Source organism: Pelophylax lessonae (genome assembly GCF_965119305.1).
Source record: "Pelophylax lessonae genome assembly, chromosome: 4".
Taxonomy (NCBI): domain Eukaryota; kingdom Metazoa; phylum Chordata; class Amphibia; order Anura; family Ranidae; genus Pelophylax; species Pelophylax lessonae.
The window spans coordinates 88,470,785-88,495,977 of record NC_138771.1 but is presented as its reverse complement, the minus strand read 5'-3'; the positions used below and the strand labels follow the sequence as shown (position 1 = coordinate 88,495,977).

Here is a 25,193-nt window from a genome sequence, read left to right as displayed (position 1 = left end):
AGATGGGGGAGAGCTACAAGGTTCAGGTCTGGTCACTAACCTCCGTTACAACAGATATACCTGTGCTTAAATCCCAATAGCTTGTACATGTATTTAAACTATCAGGTGCTAAAGGGGTGTGACCACATATTAACAATACAAATTCTGTATGGACTATATATGAACTAAATCTCTCTGTTTTTCATTGCATAGTTTGCTGGAAAAGTTGTAGTAGTGTGCAGAGTGTTTCTTTTGGAATTTGTAGTTATATGGTGAGGGAACAAAATATCTAATCTACTCCAATAACAGACAGAATATTTATATATATATATATATATATATATATATATATATATATATATATATATATATATATATATATATATATATATATATATACATACACAAGTGTTTTACCGATACTGGTATTGGTGCCGATACTAAGCATTTGCACTCGTGCAAATGTTCTGATACTAAAAACTATACCTTTTTTGGGGATTTAATTGACTTGCATTGGGTTCTGTTAAATAAAGTCGCAAGCCACAAATATATCAGAGGTCCAAATCGCACTGATCTGCGGCTTTGAAATAACGCTGAAGTAGCACAATTTGAAAGCCACAGAACCGTTCTTCCTAATTGTAAAGAAACAGTAATCATTTTTCATTAGTCTAAAGGAAAAAAAAGTCACGACAATAAAAGTATGTATCGGTTATTGATATTGGGACTTGAGAAAAAGTATCAGTACTCGTACTTCCTCTTCTGGGGTGCCCTGTCGGAGCTTCTTGCTGCTCCTGTCTTAAGAGTGCCCTTATAGAAAACTGCAAAGTATAATATAGAGTTCCCCTATAGCAAGGTATGGGACTACATGTCCAATGAGCCATTGCTCCTCAAACATTCACAAGCTTACTGACATGTATGGAGGGTATACTGAGCTGTATGCAGGGCCGGCACTACCAGTAAGGTGAACTAGGCAGCCACCTAGGGCGCACTGCCTCCTAGGGGCGCCCTGCCACCGGTTTTCAGGCATCCCAAGTCTCCTGCGAGGTGCGGGATGCTCCTGCATAATGCCTGTGGACAGCTCACTGACACCTCAAAGCGCAGCCCAATATCCCAGCTGCACTTGTCAGCCGTCAGTGCAGAGTCTCCCCTCCTCTCTTCAGTGGATGTCCTCATTTCTGCTGATCATCCGCAGGCACAGGGTGACAATAATCCTGGGACCCCACCTCTCCCCTGGTGCAAGGGGAGGAGGTGGCAGGGTGGCGGTGGGAGAGAGGAGGGCAGAGGCACCACTGACTGGTGAGGGAGGAAAGGCGTCTCTTCTATCACACACAGGCAGCCAACATCCATCTGCTCTACAAACTGAACATTACCAAACTCATCCTCCCGACCTGATGACAGCCAGTGATCTTTCGCTCCTCTCCACCTTCTGTCCTCTGCCTATTCATGTTTGGCTCCTCCTGTCACAGGCGGAGTGATATTGCATTCTGACACCTGCAGCAGTCATGTCAGTCCCCTGCCTGGAATCCTTCCATGTGCTGATGAGAGGTGGGGATGGGATCCTCCTTCCCCCCTCCTCCTTCTCCCCCCCCCCCTTGGTAGCAGTCATTAAAAAGGTAGGGAAATACATGGGCAGGGCAAAGTAGGTGGAGTCAGGGGCGGGGCCAAGGGTGCAGCACCAATGGGGTGGCAAAAAATGGATTTTTGTAAAATCTTACTGTAAAATCCTTTTCTCTTAAGCTCATTGACAGACGCAGTCCTCTTGATTAATATCAAATCGGGTTATACTGCCCTCTACAGGAGTAGGACACTAGGCAGAAGGAAAACGTTCTGGCCACACCTTAGGGGCAGTCCCAGAGGGTATATCCTCTCTCTCCCTGCTACAGGATGTCAGTTATGTCACAAAGCAGTGTCAGAGAATTTAACCCATCCCAACTCAAAAGTAGAGGGGCGGGTACTGCGTCTGTCAATGAGCTTAAGAGAAAAGGATTTTACGGTAAGATTTTACAAAAATCCATTTTTCTCTCATTGACAGACGCAGTCCTCTTGATTAATATCAAATAGGGACGTCCCAAAGCGGTGCCACAAATGAGGGGTGAGATAACAGAAATCAAAATTTAAATCCAGAAGGCCCAACCGGTGCTGACTAGAAGTCTTAAAGGCTCATCAAACCAAAGGATGAGACTCAACTGAAAACCCAACAGAAAAAAACCCTCGAGGTAGACCAACGGTCTCCTCAAATTGGGGCCTGCAAAACCTTGCGGCCAAAAGAGGCATCCGACGATGCCATCACATCAACTTTATAAAATTTTGTAAAGGTATGAACCGACGACCAGGTAGCCGCCTTGCAAACCTGGACCACTGACGCCTGATGGCGGAAGGCCCAAGAAGCACTAAGCGACCAAGTGGAGTGCGCCTTAACAGGGAACGGAGGATTCCGACCCTTAATAGAATAAGCCTGTACCACTGTCTGTCTGATCCATCTGGAGATAGTCGCGGCAGATGCAGGCAACCCCTTTTTGGGGCCATCCGTGATCACAAAAAGTGAATCCGTTTTACGAAACGAGTCCGTAGTTTTCAGGTATACCCCGATTGCCCGAACCACATCCAAGGAATGTAACGCAAACTCCCGAGGATGACTGGGCTTAGGACACATGGAAGGTAATACAATATCTTCATTCAGATGAAACTCTGAAACCACTTTAGGAAGGAAGGATGGATTCGGACGAAGAACCACCTTATCCCTATGAACCACCAGATATGGGGAACGACAAGATAATGCGGCCAGTTCTGACACCCTGCGTGCAGAAGTGATAGCCACCAAGAAGGCCACCTTCTGGGATAACGTAAGCAAGGGAATCTCCCTAATATCTTCAAAGGGAGGTTTCTGCAGAACCGACAACACTAAATTAAGATCCCAGGGCGGTAAGGGTGCGCGCACTGGCGGAGTCAGGTGTCACACCCCCTGGATGAAATTCCGCACCAAGGAATTAGTAGCCAAAGGTTTCTGAAAGAAGATTGCTAACACTGAAACCTGACCCCTGATAGTGCTCAAGGACAGTTTCTGCTCAACCCCCTGTTGCAGAAAGGCCAAGATTCGGGTCACCGAATAGGTACGTGGAGGAAATCTAAGAGATTCACACCACGCAATATAAGCCTTCCATGTGCGATAATAGACCTTGCTGGAAGTCGCCTTCCTTGCTTTAATTAGAGTAGGAATAACTGAAGCTGACAATCCCTTGTCCTTCAGCACCTGGCTCTCAATGGCCAGGCTGTTAAAGCCAGCGATTGTAAAGCAAGATGGAAGATCGGTCCGTGAGACAGAAGATCCTCCTTGAGAGGAAGTCTCCAAGGAGCGTCCGTGACCAGCCTCACCAAGTCGGCGTACCAGGCTCGACGAGGTCAGTCCGGAGTTCCCAGGATGACTGGAATTCCCTCCACCTCTATCCTGCGAAGAAGTTTCGGCAGTAACTTGAGAGGATGGAAGGCATACCGTAGCTGATACTGCCCCCACGGGGCGACCAGCGCGTCTGCTGCGTCCGCTAGAGGATCGCGGGCGTGAGCTGCAAACCTCCGCACCTTCCTGTTGAGCCGAGATGCCAACAGACCCACATCCGGGGTGCCCCAATGAAGGCAGACCTGGTGAAATACCTCTGGATGAAGAGCCCATTCCCCTTGATCCAGAATCTGACGGCTGAGATAATCTGCCTGCCAATTTTCCACCCCCGGAGTGAATATCGCGGAGGGAGTCGGAACAAACTGTTCCGCCCACTGAAGAATGCTGGCCACTTCTATGTCCGCCAGGGCATTCTTGGTGCCCCTTTGGTGATTGACATAAGCCACAGCCGTGGCATTGTCCAACTGGATCTGAACCGGGCTGCCCTGGAGCTGCTCGGTCCAGTAAATCAGACAAAGTCTGATCGTGCTTGAAGATCTCACAGGAACAACTGGAGAAAAAAGCTGCCTAAAAAAAGTTTTTCTAAAAAAATCTTGCCAGGACCAAAGATCCCAGCAAGGAACTTAGGTCCTTACTCCTAACTAGACAGAAAAAAACTGACATCCTGTAGCAGGGAGAGAGAGGATATACCCTCTGGGACTGCCCCTAAGGTGTGGCCAGAACGTTTTCCTTCTGCCTAGTGTCCTACTCCTGTAGAGGGCAGTATAACCCGATTTGATATTAATCAAGAGGACTGCGTCTGTCAATGAGCGACAGAGAAATGAGGTTTCGCCTAGAGTGTCAAAAATCCTTGCACCGGCCCTGACTGTATGTGTGCTGCACTGTGTATACTGACATGTGTGAAGGGTGTAGTGTTTATGTGTGCTGCACTATGTATTCTGACATATATGGAGGGTGTACTAAGCTGTAGGTGTGCTGCACTGTGTATACTGACATGTATGGAGGGTGTGCTGAGCTGTATAAGTGCTGCACTGTGTATACTGACATGTATTGAGGGTGTGCTGAGCTGTAGGTGCGTTGCACTGTGTATACTGACATGTATGGAGGGTGTGCTGAGCTGTATAAGTGCTGCACTGTGTATACTGACATGTAAAAAAATAATGCATTCTGTATGCAGGCCAATTAATCGGCTTACCAACTAATCGATTATGAAAAGAGTTGACAACTATTTTCATAATCGATTAATTGTTTCAGTCCTAGTGTTAACACAATAAGGTTTACTGACATATTTATGCAATAGCAATAGCTGCATCAACTAGATTAAATACATTCAAGTTTTTAGTCCACAGATGACTAGCATAAAGAAAGAGAAATAATAATATGGAATAGAAGGGTGAATTGGATCAAATGACCCAAAGCACCAAGTGGCGCTGATCAATCATAAATGAATAATAATCAACATTGATGTGACCTATAATAAAGGACACAAATGATAATAAATGAATACAATCAATTAAGTATGCAGTATATGAATATGCAGTAATGGAACTAATTAAAATGAAACAATCAATAAAATGTAATATATGTATAAAAACAATGCTCTATAAATAAGTCCATTTGATATAGGATGATCCTGAAGTACACCATGTGAGGAAAATCCTATAAATGGAATTAATAGTCCTTCACCACACCATGTGCAGCCTCTCCCAATGGTACCGCACTCACCAGCAATCAATGGGTAAAAGGCACATAATTTCCCTTAGATGCAACTGGGACCTCACTGACCACCCCGAACTGGATATTCTTAGGCAGATACGAGCAGCTATCCTGGAATGAGCAATTCTCTCCACACCATTCCTGTTTACTCCAAAGATAGAGGGATATTACCAGGATTCTTAACAACACTCTCCACCCAAAAATCCGTAACAAATTCCAATCATAGGACATGCAAGATATGTAAAGAGGGGAGGGAGCCGCTCATAGTGTAGTATGATGATAACTTTATTTTCCCATATGAACCCCCTCACACATTGCACTTACAACAATTAAGTAAAACAGAAGCATATACAGTGCCTTGCGAAAGTATTCGGCCCCCTTGAACTTTGCGACCTTTTGCCACATTTCAGGCTTCAAACATAAAGATATAAAACTGTAATTTTTTGTGAAGAATCTACAACAAGTGGGACACAATCATGAAGTGGAACAAAATTTATTGGATATTTCAAACTTTGTTAACAAATAAAAAACTGAAAAATTGAGCGTGCAAAATTATTCAGCCCCTTTACTTTCAGTGCAGCAAACTCTCTCCAGAAGTTCAGTGAGGATCTCTGAATGATCCAATGTTGACCTAAATGACTAATGATGATAAATAGAATCCACCTGTGTGTAATCAAGTCTCCGTATAAATGAGCCTGCACTGTGATAGTCTCAGAGGTCCGTTTAAAGCACAGAGAGAATCATGAAGAACAAGGAACACACCAGGCAGGTCCGAGATACTGTTGTGGAGAAGTTTAAAGCCAGATTTAGATATAAAAAGATTTCCCAAGCTTTAAACATCCCAAGGAGCACTGTTCAAGCGATAATATTGAAATGGAAGGAGTATCAGACCACTGCAAATCTACGAAGACCTGTCCGTCCCTCTAAACTTTCAGCTCATACAAGGAGAAGATTGATCAGAGATGCAGCCAAGAGGCCCGTGATCACTCTGGATGAACTGCAGAGATCTACAGCTGAGGTGGGAGACTCTGTCCATAGGACAACAATCAGTCGTATACTGCACAAATCTGGCCTTTATGGAAGAGTGGCAAGAAGAAAGCCATTTCTTAAAGATATCCATAAAAAGTGTTGTTTAAAGTTTGCCACAAGCCAACTGGGAGACAGACCAAATATGTGGAAGAAGGTGCTCTGGTCAGATGAAACCAAAATCAAACGTTTTGGCAACAATGCAAAACGATATGTTTGGCATAAAAGCAACACAGCTCATCACCCTGAACACACCACCCCCACTGTCAAACATGGTGGTGGCAGCATCATGGTTTGGGCCTGCTTTTCTTCACCAGGGACAGGAAAGATGGTTAAAATTGATGGGAAGATGGATGGAGCCAAATACAGGACCATTCTGGAAGAAAACCTGATGGAGTCTGCAAAAGACCTGAGACTGGGACGGAGACTTGTCTTCCAACAAGACAATGATCCAAAACATAAAGCAAAATCTACAATGGGATGGTTCACAAATAAACATATCCAGGTGTTAGAATGGCCAAGTCAAAGTCCAGACCTGAATCCAATCGAGAATCTGTGGAAAGAACTGAAAACTGCTGTTCACAAACGCTCTCCATCCAACCTCACTGAGCTCGAGCTGTTTTGCAAGGAGGAATGGGAAAAAATTTCAGTCTCTCGATGTGCAAAACTGATAGAGACATACCCCAAGCGACTTAAAGCTGTATTCGCAGCAAAAGGTGGCGCTACAAAGTATTAACTTAAGGGGGCTGAATAATTTTGCACGCCCAATTTTTCAGTTTTTTTATTTGTTAAAAAAGTTTGAAATATCCAATAAATTTTGTTCCACTTCATGATTGTGTCCCACTTGTTGTTGATTATTCACAAAAAATTACAGTTTTATATCTTTATGTTTGAAGCCTGAAATGTGGCAAAAGGTCGCAAAGTTCAAGGGGGCCGAATACTTTCGCAAAGCACTGTATCAAGCCGTTGAGACGGCTGGACCTGCATTACACATCCTCACCCGATCACCGACCAGCAGGGGAGCGAAGCGATAGATAATAGCGGCAGTCCGTAGGTGCTTGACAGAGCCGCGTGGTCACGCCCTTACGCGTATCGTCACGGACTTCATCAGAGGGCGCCCTACGGACTGCCACTACTATCTATCGCTTTGCTCCACTGCTGGTAACAGGCTCATTGCTCTACTGCCCATTTCAGCCTTGCTGTGGGCCAACTGCATAGCAGAGCCTCAGATTGCCCTGACCGGTTTCCTCTAGTCAGTGGATGATGAATCTCTATGACACTGCATACATAACAGGATTTTCATATTCCTGTGCGCTATCATAACTATCTTTTTTGTTCCTAATGTGAAGGAAGTCTGGCATAGCAGGGAAGAATCAGTAAATCCACAGCAGAACATAAAATATTGCAGCAGGATTGCTCATATTTTGAGGCTCCATAGTCCTCTATACACTGTCCAGATCCTACATTGGACATTCTTGTGGGACATGAGCACTTTTTCTGGGTTTGGGTTTGGTTTGTAGGAGGTTCGTCAAACTGTGCTGAATCTATTGAAGTCATGGAGTGCCAACTCTTTAAAATTAGTTCTGGCTGTTTCCATGGCTAATAGGCAAGGGATTGGCCCAAAATGGCATAAAGTGTTGGGCACTGCCCTGGGGGGCATGTACTAGAACATTTTTTGTAAAAAAACATTTGTCAGGCAGTAGCAATTTTATTAAAGTGATTCCAAACCCTATTTTTTTTCAATAATAAACATGTTATACTCACCTGCTCTGTGCAATTGTTTTGCACAGAGCACCCCCAGATCAGGGCCGGGACAAGGGGTGGGCAGGAGGGACGGTTGCCCTGGGCGCAATGGTTTATTGCAGGGATGGTCGGCGCCTTGACCCTAACCGTAAGGGAAAGGGGGGAGCAGTTTGGCATGCTTGCCCTGGGCACTGGATGACCTTGTCCTGGCACTGCCCCCGATCCTCCTTTTCTGGGGTCCCCATCTGGTGCTTCTGGCTCCTCCTCTTCTGCAAGTGCCCACTATAGGAAGCCAGTTCGTATAGGGACACATGTGCGAGACTGAATCTGAGCTCTGCTGCCTGCGTCTATAGACACAGAGAGCGTGGCTCTGCTTCGCCAATGGCTTCCACTGCTATCAATCTACCCAGTGAGGAGGGAGGGTTTATTGATGGATAAAGAAGGGGGGGGGGCTGGAGGGATCCTGAACAAAGAAGGTGTTTACCTTAATGCAGAGGATGTATACAGTTAAAAAAAAACCTGAAGGCTATAGAGCCACTTTAATGCTAAAGTGAAACATTACAAAATGCCCAATTCCTATAAATAAATTGATTGGAGGATGCCCTAAACCTGCCTGTAAAGGGGATCCCTTGTGCGAAGTATCCAATGTACTACAGCAAAAATGTCATTTACAAAGAAATAAAATTACAATATAACATAGAAGGAAGGGCTAAATAAACAAAGTTTAAAGCCCCGACCCCCCCCCCCCCCCTGCTGTGTGTCAGTGAGAGGCTGGACAACAAGGCTGAATTCATGGAGCCGTTACGTCACCCGCCACCTCCAATGTGCTTTCTGTTATTAAGGGGAGAGAGATCCCTCCCACCAGCTGAAGCAAGCCTCTTACTGACACAGAGCGGATGGGCTGTGGCAACCTGTGACTGCGCCAAAGAAGTTAAAATTTGTTTTTACTTTTTATTTATTGCAAACTGTATGTAGCATGTACTGTATATCAATACTGGTGAGGCAAGGCTTCAAACTTTGTTTTTTTTTTTTTTTTGTCTGTTCTTCTACTTAAAATTGCCAGTAAATGACATTTCACTGGCAGCTTGGTTTTCTTTGTAAACAACATAGGGATTTTGGGGGCTCATATGACATCTAAAATGTCACTTTTGCACTGGTAAACCCTACAGCAAGAATGGCCAAATAAAAAAATTTGTGGGGTTCCCTCTAAAATGCATATCACAACTTTTTCTTTGATGAGGGCTTGCTAAAGTTTTTAAGGGGTACCCCACTCAAAAAAGAAAATGTAACCGCTTCTGGACCGGAAGGATTTGCCTCCTTAATGACCAGGACATTTTTTGTGATTCGGCACTGCGTTACTTTACCAGACAATTGCACGGTCTTGCGGCGTTGTACCCAAATAAAATTGACGTCCTTTTTTTCCCACAAATAGAGCTTTCTTTTGGTGGTATTTGATCACCTGTGTGAATTTTATTTTTTGCACTATAAACAAAAAAATAGTGACAATTCTGAAAAAAATATATATATATTTTTCACTTTCTGCTATATAATATTCCCCCCGAAAAAATGTAAAAAAAAATATTTTTTTCATCCTTTTAGGCCAATTTGTGTTCTGCTACATGTTTTTGGTAAAAAAAAATCCCAATAAGCGTATTTTGATTGGTTTGCACAAAAGTTATCGCGTCTTCAAACTAAGGGAAAGATTGATGTCATTTTTATTTTTTCTTACTAGTGATGGCGGCGATCTTCGGTTTTTAGCGGCACTGCGATGTTGCAGCGGACAGATCGGACCCCTGACATTTTTTTACACTTTTGTGGGGACCAGTGACATTACTACAGTAATCAGTGCTAAAAATATGCACTGTTAAAGTAATAATGCCATTGACAGGGAAGGGGTTAACCATGTGAGTGGTCAAGGGTTTAAATGTGAGCCTAGGGGAGTGATTTTAACTGTGGGGGACGTGGCTTCTGAGATGACCATACAGACATGTGATCCTATATAGCAGGATCATATGAGCTCTGTGATCATCCTAGGTAGGAGTGATGTACTGTAATAATGACTCTGGCAGGGAAGGGATTAACCCGGGGGTGATCAAAGGGTAAAGTGTGAGCCTAGGGGAGTGTTTTCTAACTGTAGGGGGGAGGGACTTGTGGAATAAACACAGAGACCTGTGTGTATTTTTTGCGCTATAAACAAAAAAGAGCGACAATTCTGAAAAAAAAAAAAAACAATATTTTTCAATTTCTGCTGTATAACATTCCCCAAACAAAATGTAAAAATCAAAATTTTTAAAATTTTAGGCCAATTTGTTTTCTGCTACATATTTTTCATAAAAAAAACATCGCAATAAGCGTATTTTGATTGGTTTGCGCAAAAGTTATTGCATCTACTAACTACAGGAAAGATTTATGTAATTTTTATTGTTTTTTGTTTTTTGTTTTTTTTTACTAGTGATCTGCGATTTTTAGCGGGACTGCGACATTACAGCGGACAGATCGGACCCCTAACTGACATTTTTGACACTTTTGGGGGGACCAGTGATATAACTACAGTAATCAGTGCGGATCAAGGGGTTAAATGTAAGCCTATGGGAGTGTTCCTAACTGTATGGGGGTTGGGCTTTTGAAATGATCACAGAGACCTGTGATCCTATATAGAAGGATCACAGGCACCCTGTGATCATTCCAGAGAGAAGAACGGTCAGTTGTGTTTACAACAGCCAATCATCCTTCTCTCACAGCGGGGAATGATCGCGGGTGCCCGGCCGCAATCGGAGCCACAAGCCCCTTGCATCGGAGTCCCCACTGCCGAGTGGGGGCGGGAGCGCACTGCCGGCGGCGTGCGCTTGCAACCTAGCTGCAGGCGCATGACTGACGTACAGCTACGTTGGTTCCCACAGGAGGGGCTGCCTGCCGCAGTAAATTAGATTTACTGCGGCGGGTGGTCCAGAAGAGGTTAAAGGGTAACTCCACTTTTGTGGGGAAAAAAATAACAAACAAAGAAAAAACAATATAGCATATACAATTGCGACACAAGTCATATTGTAATTGAATGTTATTAAAAATTACCTTTACTTTTCAATCTGCAGCCGCTGTAATTTTCTGAAAATGCAATGCAATATGGCTACCTGGAGCTGTTCTGTACACAGAATGTGTACTGACCACACCCTAGAAACATAATTTCCTGCTTGTGTGATTGGCTCACCAATTTTCCCAGAAGTCTGCCTAAGATACAAGTCAGATTTCTGTCATCCCCTGCAGCAAAAATTTAATTTTTGGTGAGATACTCCCAATAGAAACATGTGTAAAGGGATGCAGGCCCAGCATGTTTCCTCATTAGAGCCCTGCAGCTTCCACAGCTGATAGATAAATATGAAACCACTCCCATTTTACCCACTGAGCACAGAGGCACAAACAGGGATTTCTTCAGAATAACAAAAGGTAGGAATCTGCAACAAAGTTTGTTACAATCCTTGTAATGTACAGAGATCACCCAGAGGGGAATGTTTTTTTCTCAACAAAAGTGGAGTTACGCTTTAAGTTAAGAGGCGGTTATGTTTTCATTACTGTATGACAGGCTTTCCCCATGGCTATTGTGCTGATGTACAAGTTCAATTAGCTAGTTGAATTCATTGATTATATATATATATTCAAGTGTATACCATGAACGTTCAAGGTTTTTTTTTTTTTTGCAGTTTGTGCCTGATTGGAAATATTCAGCCTCTCTCTTTGTCCGAGTGCCCATTTAAAGTAGAACTAAAGCCAAAACTTTTTTTTTTTTTTTTTTTTACATTTTGGATAGCGTAGGGAAGGCTTATAACCTCTGCTAGTCCCATAGCTACAGCAGGAAATGAGAGTGAAGGAAACCCCCGGTTTTCACCAGGGTCCCTAGTGGAAGTTGTCTGCTCTATTCCTGTTCTGGTGACTTCTCATAACTTGTGATTTGCTTTCATTTTCATTTTTGTCTTGGCAATAAAGGTTATTAGATCAAATAGAGAGAGTGAGTCCCCCAAACAGGGACACAGACAGCAATAAAAACCTGACAGGTGTTCTAATCCCTCTCAACTCTACCCAAAACTAAAAATAAATTATTTTAACCACTTACCGCATACTAACGTAGATCTACGTCGGCAGACTATGCGGTAGTATACCGGGATGATGCCTCTAGCTAGAGACACCATCCCGGTACCGTGGTTTACAGCCCACGGTCTGCTTTCCGTCGGTAAGGACAGATGCAGCTCGGGAGCCGCTCGATCGTTACCCGGGTGAGAGGGAGGGGATGCCCCCTCCCACCGCCTTACTTTGCTCGGGGCTCCCGTCCCACCGGGAGCCCTGAGCACCCAGCCGGCACGTCCACCGGCTGGATGGAGTCCTGATCAAAGCCAGAAATGGCTTCGATCAGGTCTCCGATGACATAACACGGAGGCGGCGTCCATGACGTCACTTCTGGGTTACTGTGCTGCAAAAGGCAGCAAATTTAAAAACCGGCTGTATGCAAAAACGCAGTTTTCGGTGTTTTGCATACAGGGAAGTGTAGTGGAGGGGTCTAGGGTCTTTTAGACCCTTGATCCCTCCATAAAGAGTACCTGTCACTGCATATTGGTGTCACAAGGGATGTTTACATTGCTTGTAACAGAAATAAAAGTGATCAGATTTTTATTTTTTTAAAAAACCTGTAATAAAGTTAAAAAAAAATAAAATAAATAGGAAAAAAAAAAAATTTTAGCCGCCCCGTCACCGTTAGCTCGCGCACAAAAAAAACGTATACGGAAGTCGAGCCACGAATGAAATCGCTGTTCAAACCACACATGTGAGGTATCGCCACGATCGCCAGAGCGTGGGCAATAATTAAGAAAAAAGATCTACACTCTAACTCCAAAACTGGTAACCGTTAAATAAATTTAAAGAGTCGCCTATTGAGATCTCTATTGACCGTAGTTTGTCGCCATCCCGTGGGGGGGGGGGGGGGCAATTTTAAACCGTAACATGTTGGGTATCTATTTACTCGGCGTGACATCATCTTTCACAATATGGGCTAACTTTACTGTTTAGTATTTTTTAAATGCAGTGAAATGTGATTTTTCAAAATTTTTCCAAAAAAATTGCGTTTTAAAGACCGCTGCGCAAATACCGCGTGACAAAAAATATTGCAAAGACCGACATTTTATTCTCCAGAGTCTTTGCTAAAAATATATATATATATATATATATATATATATATATATATATATATATATATATATATATATAATGTTTGGGGGTTCTAAGTAGTTTTCTAGTAAAAAAATACTGGTTTTAACTTGTAAACAAAAAGTGTCCGAAATAGGGCTGGGGCTTAAGTGGTTAATGGAGGCACCTTTTCTGGAGACAACTCTCTAAGTAGATTTCCCCTCACTTCCTATTGTGTCTGCAGAACTAAATGGGACACATAATAACTTGACAGGAGTTTTAATAATTTCTTAAATTAAAAAAAGACAGTCAGCAAGACTAATAATAATTTTATTTAAACCTAGTCAGTTTTATGTGTATCTTTGAAAATCAGTTTGATGGCCTACATTTGTGGTGCAGATTACAATACTTGGTATACATATTTTGGGATTACCCCTGTGGTACATTGAGACAAAAATCGAGTTCAGTATTCTTGCAACTTTTCATCTATGATGTTATGTGAGAAGCAATAAAGAGCTATTCCAGACAAGAAGTAAAAGCAGTTGGTGATCTACTGTATTAAACATATCCAGAAAATACTGAAAATGTGTTAAAATCAGAAAGGTTACTTTTATCTTTACAACTCCATAATTTGCTGCATAGAATAGAGAGGACACCTCAGTGGAACACTAGAAGAGTGATTGCTGGAGCCTCCATAGTAAAATCCCATAGCACGTACTTTATCAAGTACTCTGTGGGTTGATTTACTTACAACTAGAGAGTGCTAAATCTGGTGTAGCTGTGCATGGTAGCCTATCAGCGTTTAACTTCAGCTTGTTTAATTAAGCTTTGACAAATAAGAAAAAAAAAAAATGATTGGTTTCTATGCAGAGCCGCACCAAATTTTGCACCCTCCAGTTTTAGTAAATCAATCCCTGTATTACCATTCCCCAATCATATTCAATACAAGTTTTAATTTCATTAATGGCTCTGAGCAGCTTCTGTGTACTGAATTTTTTTTAAATTATAATTTTTACAATTTGCTGTGTGCGAGGGATGACCTGGAGGTTGTAGTGGGTGTGTCTGGGAATAGATCTCTTACATTACAAGCAGGGGTTCTTAAACCTTCAGATTACTGACAAAACGGGAAGGCGGTGGATAGGTGGACTACAACAAAGCCTCTATGAAAAATGTAAAGTACTGAACAAGGTGGCTGTATTACCTGAACATCGTTTTTAAGGCTTTATTTTCAATATATACTAAACCATATCTTAGTTTCAATAATCTTTATTGAATGAAAAAAGGGATTACAATATGATAAACAATCGCAGAGCATAGGTTGGTAAATGAAAACAACATGTATACAGAACTAGTAGTGAACAAGGAACATGACTGCTACATAAGAAGTCTGAAGCATGAACTAGAGTCTTATGCAGAGACGAGAAGTCCCTCCCTCCGGGCACCCCAGGGGGATCAAACTGCACCTGGAGGAGGGGCGTCTCTTATAACAAAAACTGTAATAACGGCATATATATAGTTCTCGTGACAATGTCCCATCTATTCATGCAAGGAGGGAAGTGAGGGGGAAGGGACACACAATAGGGGAGGGGGAGAACATATAGGGTGGAAAGCACAAGAGGGAAGGGCATATAGGTCTTTGGCATTAAACCATCCAATTCGAGTCAAGAGCATATACCAAGTTCTATCATATCTTAACGGTAGATTTGCTATGTGATAACCAAGTGTCCCATTTCCTGTGAAAGGAATGCACATTAAAGTGAGTGCCCGCCAGAATGAATTCCAGTTCGCACTGCTGCTAAACCATATCTTAAACTGTAATCTCTTGGAAAATAATTGAGAGTATCCCCTTACCTGCAGATTATTAGTGTTTCCTCGCCATTAATCCAGACTCTTACAAATTCCCCATACATGGTATTGTAGTAATTTGAGGCCCTTCCAATCCCTGTCCATAGGAATCTTCCATAGGTAATCAGAGGTCCCAACCCCAGACAGTAGGAAGGACCTGGAAATATACAGACACTGTTTACATAAATCCTCATTTCATCCGCTCATTAACAATATCAGCTGTAGATTTGTTTACATCCTTCATTTTTAGTCTTTCAATGCCCTCACTTTACACAAGCAATTCTAAACTGTGTTATAGAATCAAAAAATGTGCTGCGCTACAATTGTAGTGAGTATGAAGTCACCAAAATGGATGTAAATAAATTAGTACAAATATTCAGTGATATCATCAAATGATAAATAACATATGTGCATATAGTGAAATTAATCAAAACAATCTGTGTACAAAGGAAATGTGAAAAACAAGAGGATGTTTTAAATCCCAATGAAGTCCATAGCGATAAAACACAAGAGTGGTTTCAGGAAGATCAGCCACAAAAGTCCCAAGGGTTACATCCGCAAGACACTTTGTGAGGGTAAAGAGGACACCAGCGTGCAGATCACCAGAAAAAAACAAATGGCTGCTTACCAGAGGAAATTGGTCTCTCAAACTAATGAGTTGACCAAATTCAGCTTATGTGTAATACCAGGATTGGTCACAGAATGTCTCCTTATGGACTATATTATGCACGATATCCACATGACGGTATTGAAAGAGAAAGTATAGACAGGGACATAGCGTAACTCCATATAAATCGTTTATTTAGGTAAAAGCAGGTAATGCACTCACGTTTTTGTGGAAATACAGGGCATGTAGCATTTGCAGAACCAAGCTAAGAGCGAACGAACATCTCCCGCGGTCTGTGTATCTTTGGTAGCCGGCTGCTGGGGGCGTGGTCACGTCACGTCTGGCTCACCAGACCGGTTTCGTCATACGCTTGACGTCATCTTACGCTTGACACACCCCTGATGACGTCAAGCGTATGACGAAACCGGTCGGGTGAGCCAGACGTGACGTTAAAATTGTGCACATCCGTGAAGCGGCGACAAAATACATACATTTTTAAAAGCCTTTACAGGTTACCACTTTAGATTTACAGAGGATATCTACTGCTAGAATTGTGTATGAGAGGTTACATTTCATGAAAAGGAAGTAGTCCTAATAGTTTTGGAATCTTTAGATATTTTACATAATTTGCATGGAAAAAAAGACTCTCGTACGTACTGCATAGAAAATGTTATCACTTGTGGAATGAGGGGTATTATTTACCTTTTGAGGCGCCCATGTGGGTTCCAGTATGTGGGCAGAATCACATGGGCACTGAATGTCAGAAAAGGTGAACATCTTACTAATATTAGAAAAGGGTTTGTAGGGCACAATGTGTCTAAGCATTTTAGACAACATCATAATAGGAACCCAGCCCTCCTGCAGGTTGTGGGTATTGAAAAATATACCCCAAACTGAAGGGGGAGTAACCTCAGAAAACAGATATCATGTCATGAAACGCAATGAATTTACAGCTCAGCCTTTTTCAGGTGAACGGGCCTGGAGAGCGCAAACAGGAGGGATCATATTTGCGGCTCTGTAATGCCTAACATTGTGTCCGTGGCATTTGTATACCCCCGTCCGCTGCCTTTAAGGGGGAGTGTTCAGGGAGAAGTAAAAGTGTGGCCCACCCACATATATTTAACACTCACACCCCAACTGTGACTGTAAACAAGCCCTAAACCAAGAGGTCAATTATGCTCTTCATTTGCTCAATAAGCATTCATAAATGTTATTATTCAAATATTTCTCCCCCCTCTTTCCCCCCACAGCAATTCTGAAGAGATCCAATCAGAATGATTTTTTTACGAGGTTACTGCAGATGGAAATGTAGGGTCTTAAATGAACGACCTCCCTGCCCAGGGAACATGCCATACAATGAGCTAGGATGAGTTTGGACCTCTATTGCTATAATTTCCAGTCACTTGAATTTTTCTGATCCTGACAATAAAAACCTGATAATCCAAATCTTCTATTAAAAATGTTTTCTTGCTGTCACTGAGATCTATAGATATTTACACGGACAGTAATAAAAAACGAAACAAGGCTCTCACTCTCCCCCCACTTTGTCCCAAAAGTAAAGAAAAAAATCTTTGGCTGTAGTTTGGCTTTACCCATGAAGTTTGGATGGATAACATTTTAAAACCACAGCTATGTGTTTGGTTTTGTGGTTACCCAGAGCACAAGCACTATTAACAAAGGTTGGACATGATCCAGCTGTAGCTTGCTGTGATATCAGGAAAGCTATTCAGTATTATGTAAGATATGGAGCTGGGTTTACGCTCCTTGTCCCATTAGTACGTTCAAATGTTTTCATATGGCGGTTGAGATGTTGTATGCAGATTAGTTGTTATGGGCTTTGGATCTTTTTTGTTATGCTTTTGCTCTCCTTTTAGCACCTTGTTTTTTTTTTTTTTTTTTTTGGTAGCTTAACCACTTAAGGACCAGAAAGTTTACACCCTTAATAACCAGGTCATTTTTTGCAATTTGGCACTGCCCAAATTTAACTGATAATTGCGCAGTCATTCAATGCTGTACCCAAACAAAGTTTATGTCCTTTTTTTCCCACAAATAGAGCTTTCTTTTGGTAGCATTTGATCACTACTGGGATTTTTATTTTTTGCAATATAAATGAAAAAAAGCTGAAAAGTTTGAGAAAAAAATAATATTTTCAACTTTTCCTTTTAAAAAAATATCCAATAAACTCAGTTTTTGTCATACATTTAGGCCAAAATGTATTTAGCTACACATCTGTGATAAAAAAAAAAAGATCTCAATAGCTGTATAGTTATTGGTTTGTGCAAAAGTTATAGCTTCTATAAACTATGGTGTATATATTGGAATTTATGCAGCTTTTACTTTCTGACTGCCTATCTAATTTCCACACACAAATGACCCCTTTTTTGGAAAGTAGACACCCCAAGGAGTTTGCTGACAGGCATGGTGAGCCCATTGAATATTTCATTTTTGTTTGAAAAATGACAAAAATAAATACATTTTTTTTTACACAAAGTTGTCATTTAAATGATATATTGCTCACACATGGGCATATGTGAAATTACACCCCAAAATACATTCTGCTGCTTCTCCTGAGTATAGAGTGAGACATTTGGCAGTCTAGCCGCGTACAGGACCCCGCAAACCAATCACTGCCCTCAAGCTTTCTAAGGACGTAAATAGTTGATTTCACTCCTCACTACCTATCACAGTTTCGGAGACCATGAAATGCCAAAATAGCACAAACCCCCCCCCCCCCAAAATGACCCCTTTTTGGAAAGTAGACATCCCAAGCTATTTGCTGAGAGGCATGTTGCCTCTCGATCTCGCTTTTTGTCACAAAGTTTTGAAAATTGAAAAAAGAAAAAAAAATACATTTTCCTTTTCTTTCTTCATTTTCCAAAACAAATGAGAGCTGCAAAATACGCACCAAGCTTCTTAGCAAATACCTTCGGGGTGTAAATTTTTGTAATTTTCCCAAAACATGTGGCAAAATATTAAATATTCAAAGGACTCAACATGCCTCTCAACGAACAGCTTGGGGTGTCTACTTTCCAAAAAAGGGGTCATTTGGGGGTGTTTGAACTGTCCTGGCATTTTATGCCCGAATTGGGTCATTTGGGGGGGGGGGGGTTGTGCTATCTTGACATTTCAGGCCCTCCAAAACTGTGATAGGTAGTGAGGAAGTAAAATTAGCAATTTATACCCTTTGAAAGCCTGAAGGCGGTGATTGGTTTTCGAGGTCCCGTACACAGCTAGGCTCCCAAAAAGTCTCACACATGTGGTATCCCTGTACTCAGGAGAAGCAGCAGAATGTATTTTGGAGTGTAATTCAACATATACACATGGCATGTGTGAGCAATATATAATTTTGTGACAACTTTGTGTAAAACAAATTTCCAAACTGAATTTTTTGGGAAAAAACACTTTTTTGAAATGTAGTGCACAAAACCCAAACGAAATTGATGTCCTTTTTTTTCCACAAATAGAGCTTTCTTTTGGTGGTATTTGATCACCTCTGCTATTTTTATTTTTTGCGCTATAAACAAAAAAAGAGCAACAATTTTGAAAAAAAATAATATTTTTCACATTCTGCTATATAGCATTACCAAAAAAAAAAATGTAAAAATCAAAATTATTTAACATTTTAGGCCAATTTGTTTTTTTGCTACATATTTTTGATAAGAAAAATTGCAATAAGCGTATTTTGATTGGTTTGCGCAAAAGTTGCGTTTATTAACTTAGGGAAAGATTTATGTCATTTTTATTGTTTTTTTTTTTTCTTACTAGTAATGGCAGCGATCTGTGATTTTTTGCGGGACTGCGACACTTTTGGGAGGACCAGTGACATTACTACAGTAATCAGTGCTAAAAATATGCACTGTTACTGTAATAATGACACTGGCAGGGAAAGGGTTAACCCTGTGGGTGATCAAGGGGTTAAATGTAAGTGGAGTGATTCTAACTGTGGGGGGGGGGGGGGTTGGGCTTGTGAGATGACCATAGAGACATGCGATCCTATATAGCAGGATCGCATGGTCTCTGTGATCATCTCAGGGAGAAGGACAGATGGTTGTGTTTACTTTCTCTGTCAGCGGGGAGAGATCGCGAGTGGCCGGCGGCCATCGGAGCCGCCTGACACTCGCGCCAGCTTTCCCGCTGATGAGTGGGGACGGGAGAGCGCGCCGTACATGTACAGGACTCTGCCTGGGAGAGCCAGCCTGCCGCAGTACATCTGCGGTGGCTGGACGTTAATAGTACGTATTTTTGTCTTTATACCGGTTGGATGTTTAACTGTAGAGGGTATTGAAAGTTTGGTGCTTAACTGTAGAGGTGTAGAGATGTTCATGTGCAAGATAGTGAGCGCACTCTTAATCATAGGTGATGTTTTCTCTGCAAATAGGGGAAACATCTGTTATGAATTACTTTTTAAATTAATTTAAATTACACCTGCCTAAGCTTTTTTAGTTTTTGCTGATTTTTTTTATATCTCAAGTATTTATTGAAAGATAGGTTTTATTTTTTATTTTTATTTTCATTTTTGAATGTGGTTTTTGAACTAGTCATTTCATGGAGTGGAATCATTTTGGCATTACTGTGTTCCAATTCTTTTATACTCGACCGTTATGAATTAATGGTGGTGACACAGTTTTGAACACATGGATGGTTTAATTTTCCGGTGTCTCTGCATCCACTTGTATTTAAGTGATAGTACCTGACGTCCAAGAGGAGTCTCCTTTCCCAGTCGAAGTCTGTTACGGAGAAACGCGTTGAGCGGAGCCATATTTGCTACGTCATTCCGCACGAGCATGCTGGTGCTGACCACCGCCGTGTTTGATACTAATATATAGACAACGCCGATTTGTATCTTCATTCCTGTAAGTGTAACTTATGTTGTGTCAATAAATGCTGTTTTAACGTATCACACTATGAGGTTTCCCTGTTTTATCTATACACAAGGGGAGCTTTTACCAGCCGATTGCCTTAATATTGGAACCTATGGGTCTTTCCTTGTGAATACCAGTGGAATCCATATCCTTCACCAGCTTGGTTGCTGAGTCCGTTGGGAGTAATTAAGGCATGTGTGATCTCTATAATCTGAGATCCACGATCTCTGGTAAGCAGTGTGTAGATGTGGTAATGGGGTCGTTTTGTGAGCACCGTTTCGTTTGGATTCCTTAGTGAACACGGATACATGTTTTTTCACTATTGAAGAAGATAAATCAGTTGAAGGACTTTTATTTTCAGAATTGTAAATGGACACTATGTTTGTTTATTTGAGTGTTTAAAATTATAAAATTTTTTCACACACTGTTATTGAGTTCTATACGATTAGCGCACCTATTTTTCTTATATTTATTATTTTTAGGTCCTTGTGTTCAGACTATATTGGGTGCAGCTTTTTAGGATTTGCTTATCATATTATAGGGTTTTGTTTTAAACCGCATCACAGGTTTATTTTATCACCAGTTAACTGGTTGATTTTTCACTTAATGGGGACAGGATAAGCGCAGAATTTTTTTTCTTTTAATATGTATAGCCTGTTTCCCTATCACAGAGCTTATACATCCTGACCCCATATCTGGCACGCTTGCTAGGGAGAAACTGTTTGAAAACAAGGTGGCCAGAAAATTTAATCAGGGACTCATCAATGCAGACAGCTTGTTGTGGTGTATACAAAGCTGCAAATGTTTGTTTGAAGTGATTTACGAGGGGCCGGATTTTGTGGAGCGGGTCATATCCAGGGTCACCCCAAGGATGACAGAGTTCATTTGTCATTGAAATGCATGAACGGCAAGATTTGCTTGTATCTAGTCCTAGCCATGGCAGCAGAGAACACGGGCATATGATGAATTGGATATAATCTTTGTGAACTAATGTAATATAAAATTCATACCATTTATAAAGTGCTCAAGTGCAATAATACTTTTATTCATTATAGATAGAAAAAAAAAATGGTGCAATATCATTCCAAGCATGTATAATGTCCAAAATAAAGTGCAAAAGGTGCAAAAAAATAGTCCAAGTGTGTGGAGGTGCTTCTACAATAAATGCTATTTCCTTTGATTCCAAAACAGCATAAATTATTCTCAAAAGTGGAAAGTACTATTAGCCAAGTTCAATAATGATTGTGACACCCTCTGTGTGCTAGGAGATTGGGAAGAATTCAAACTCACCGGATGTTGTTGATCTTTTTTAACTTATGGCAAAAAATGCAAGGGCTGCATAGACAAACCTGTGCCTAATGACTGCTCGTTATCACAGGGCTTTTGTCTTGCTCTGAACACTGACTGTACCCAGGATTTTTCACCTTGCTGGCTGTAGTTACACGCGGAGCTGGTGAGAGAGGATCATCCTCCACAAAGCATGCACGGGCTTGGTGGACCAGAGATCATGGGGATCTCTTAAGCGCTATTTGATCTTTTTTTGCCATAAGGTAAAAAAAAAAACAACAACATCCGGTGAGTTTGAATTCTTCCCAATCTCCTAGCACACGGAGGGTTTCACCATAACTATTGAACTTGGCTAATAGCACTTTGCACTTTTGAAAAGAATTTATGCTGTTTTGGAATCAAAGAAAATATAATTTATTGTAGAAGCACCTCCACACATTTGTACTATTTTTTTGCACTTTATTTTGGACATTATACATGCTTGGAATGGTATTGCACCATTTCTTTCTCTATCTATAATGAATATAAGTATTATTGCACTTGAGCACTTTATTCATGGTATGAATTGCACATTAGTTCACAAAGATTAAGTCTATTTATTGAGGAATTGCGCTGCTAATAGTTACTTCACTATACATCTCTTTATTCCTTACCTTTTGGGGTTGTAGTAGCGGCAGTCCTTATCATTAATTTTTTTGAGTTTACACTGGTTTTGAGTTTACACTGCTATTCATTTTTGCCACAGGATAGTTTGGTTGGCGCGAGTGGTATTTTTCAAATATATTTAATATGATGAATTGGGTCAGTGGACCAATATGACCGCAACTCACTATTTTTAGTAATGCTCATGATGAAGAATAGGCCAAGGAAGGTTCTAATTTCGTAAACAGTGATAGGTTTCCATGCAAATTCTCTGGCAAGGGTCAAATTCAGGTTTGCGGCGATAAATTGATTGGCATATGAATTGCTTTGGTCCACAATAGATCTGTAAAGATCTTCCATGAAAAACAGCTCATAAAAAACCAAGGGAAGTAAAATCGTCTGTTTCCCCCTGAATTCTGGGTTGGCCAGTGAATGTGGAAAGTACGGGCACTGCAAAAGTGGTGGGCTCCAAATCAGGATTTGCAAGTGCATCAGGAAGGACACTATGGGCTCTATGGGCCTGTCTTTGAATTCTTGGTGGCTGCAGGACACTACCTGTGCTAGCGACCACACCAGCTTGAACTGCACTTATGGGACTCGCCATGTCACCAAGTGTTACTGCAGTGCTGGTTTGTCTACGACCAGGATGTACTAGGCCGCTGGTGCTCGCCAGTTCACCAGAAGGTTGAGCAGCACTAGTACTAACACTCTGCTGCATATGAGAGCCATGTGATTGTTGCACCTCAGCAACCTGGGAACGGGATTGGATATGCCTGACCTTAGCAGGGACCACTACTCCGTCATCAGAGTTATCTGTCAGGGTGCCGTTGCTCTCTACATGTTTGAATACTGAGCCTGATTCTGACAGTGAGGCTTCCCCATCGCTCTCATCTGTCATGCTTAACATCATGTAGGCCTCTTCACTAGTGTACCTCTGTTTGGACATTTTGGCCAATACATTTATAGGTACCTAGTCAGACTCACAGGTAAAAAAGCACCTGGTTGTCAAGGACTGTTTGAACCGCTACCAAAAATGTAACTGTTAGCGCTAGCAGAGATCAGGCCTGACTCTGCTACTGCTGCGGTTTTGTGTGTATCAGAAGTGACAGTGATCTACTGACACTACACTTCTTGGGGGCTGGGCGGAGGGGCTAAACTTAGGTGCTGGCAGGTGTTGGGGCTGATCCTGCTAATGCTGTGTTTTGGAAACACTGTACTAAACTATTGGGGACGCTAGTATAGTTCTGATCTGATCAAAGATATTGATCCGTTCAGACACTATACTAGTAATGCAGGTGTTTAGTGTGTGACACTGGCAATCAAAGGATTAAAATTTTTGACTGAATATGTGGCAGCAATCTGACACTATGATGGATTTACTCTAACTAATGCTGACGCAAACTGACGTCACCCGTGACACTAATACAGTGATCAGAAAAAAGATCTGTACACTATAATAATGACACTGTGAAAGGGCAGTGAAGAGGTTAACTTGGGGTGATCAGGGGGTTAAAACTTTATTAGGGAATATATGGCGGGTAACCTAAACCTATCTGGAACTGACTCTAACTGCTACTCACACTAACTGAAGTCACCAGTGACACTAATACAGTGATCAGTAAAATATTTGTACAATGTATATAGTGATACTGTGACAGGGAGTGAAAAGGTAACTGGGGGGGTTGAAATATGTGGCTATGTGTACTGGTGTCAGTGTAGTGCTTGTATACTCACAGTAGATGCTGTCTCCTCGCTCGCTGAAACCGAAAAGGGCTCCAGGAGGGGAGATTGCATCATTTCTTGTGCCTGTGTTTACATTACACAGGCACAGGGCGTTCTGTGATTCGTCCGAACCAATCAGCAGGTCCAGGCCATAAATCATTGGCCACAACCTGATGAGTGATCAGTTTTGGAATGAATCCAAACACCGCAGGGTCGGCGGGTGTGCGTGCCCCCTACCCGTAACCACGAGCGACGTATAAGTACGTAGATTCCCACAGCCGAGCCCGCCTTGCCGCAGTAAATCTGCGGCGGGTGGTCGGCAAGTTGGTAAAAAATCCTTTAGTGATTAAAAAATCATCTAAACCCAGCTACACATACATCTACATAATTTACTTTAGACTGGAATACTAATGCCCCATACACACGTGCAGATTATCTGCAGACTTTTGTCTGCAGACTTACCTTTTCTATGTAGTGCAAGGGCCTGCCGGATTGCATACAAATTGAAAGTGTTTAGGTTTGACCTCATATTATATGGTTTTGGTAAGTCTGCAGACAAAAGTCTGCAGATAATCTGCACGTGTGTATGGGGCATTACAATTTGCTTTAATTTTACCCATGGTTGCTGTTCTTTCACATTTGTTCTATCATAAAGAAGAACTAAAGACAAAACTTTTGTTTTTAATTTTGAATAATGTAAGGGAGGTTTATAACCCCTGCCAGCTTTTTTTTTGTTATGAGTGTCCCATTGGGGAGATTTCCCTTCACGTCCTGTCCTATAGCAGAATTGGAGTACATGGATTTTACTGGCACAGATATAAAACATAACATTTATTGTTGGTGAGTTAAAATACAAAACAGAAATTGGCAGACAATTGCCAACACATAGAAAATAATCAAACAAAAAAAAACAGTAATTGCAAACTACTACATTATAAAATGCATACAGGTAAACATATACTCTGTGACACTACTTAAATTGTAGGTATTCCCCAGAGGGTGGCATAAAAATACCACTTCCCCTTCTGGGGATCTATAGAAGAAATTGTCACAGATGCCAAAAGTTGGCGGAGTGTAAGCTAGGCTGACATGTTTCGCAGTTCAGCTTCATCTGGGGCTCTGGTTCAAAAGGTGATTTCGGTGGTATTTCCCCATCCTTGGGGGTTGATCGGACTATTAAGCCTCTTTGTCTAGGACCTCA

At 41.6% G+C, this 25,193-nt stretch overlaps 1 protein-coding gene across 3 annotated transcripts in view; it reads right to left on the bottom strand.

The window, feature by feature from the left end:
• The window catches only part of CYP19A1 (cytochrome P450 family 19 subfamily A member 1), a 161,612-nt gene that overhangs the window by 101,594 nt on the left and 34,825 nt on the right, over positions 1 to 25,193 (bottom strand). For all 3 annotated transcript variants that reach the window (XM_082252824.1, XM_082252823.1, XM_082252825.1), the window contains exon 3: positions 14,879 to 15,029. In XM_082252824.1, coding sequence (XP_082108950.1) covers positions 14,879 to 15,029 — 151 coding nt within the window. The remainder of the gene's footprint in view (positions 1 to 14,878; positions 15,030 to 25,193) is intronic.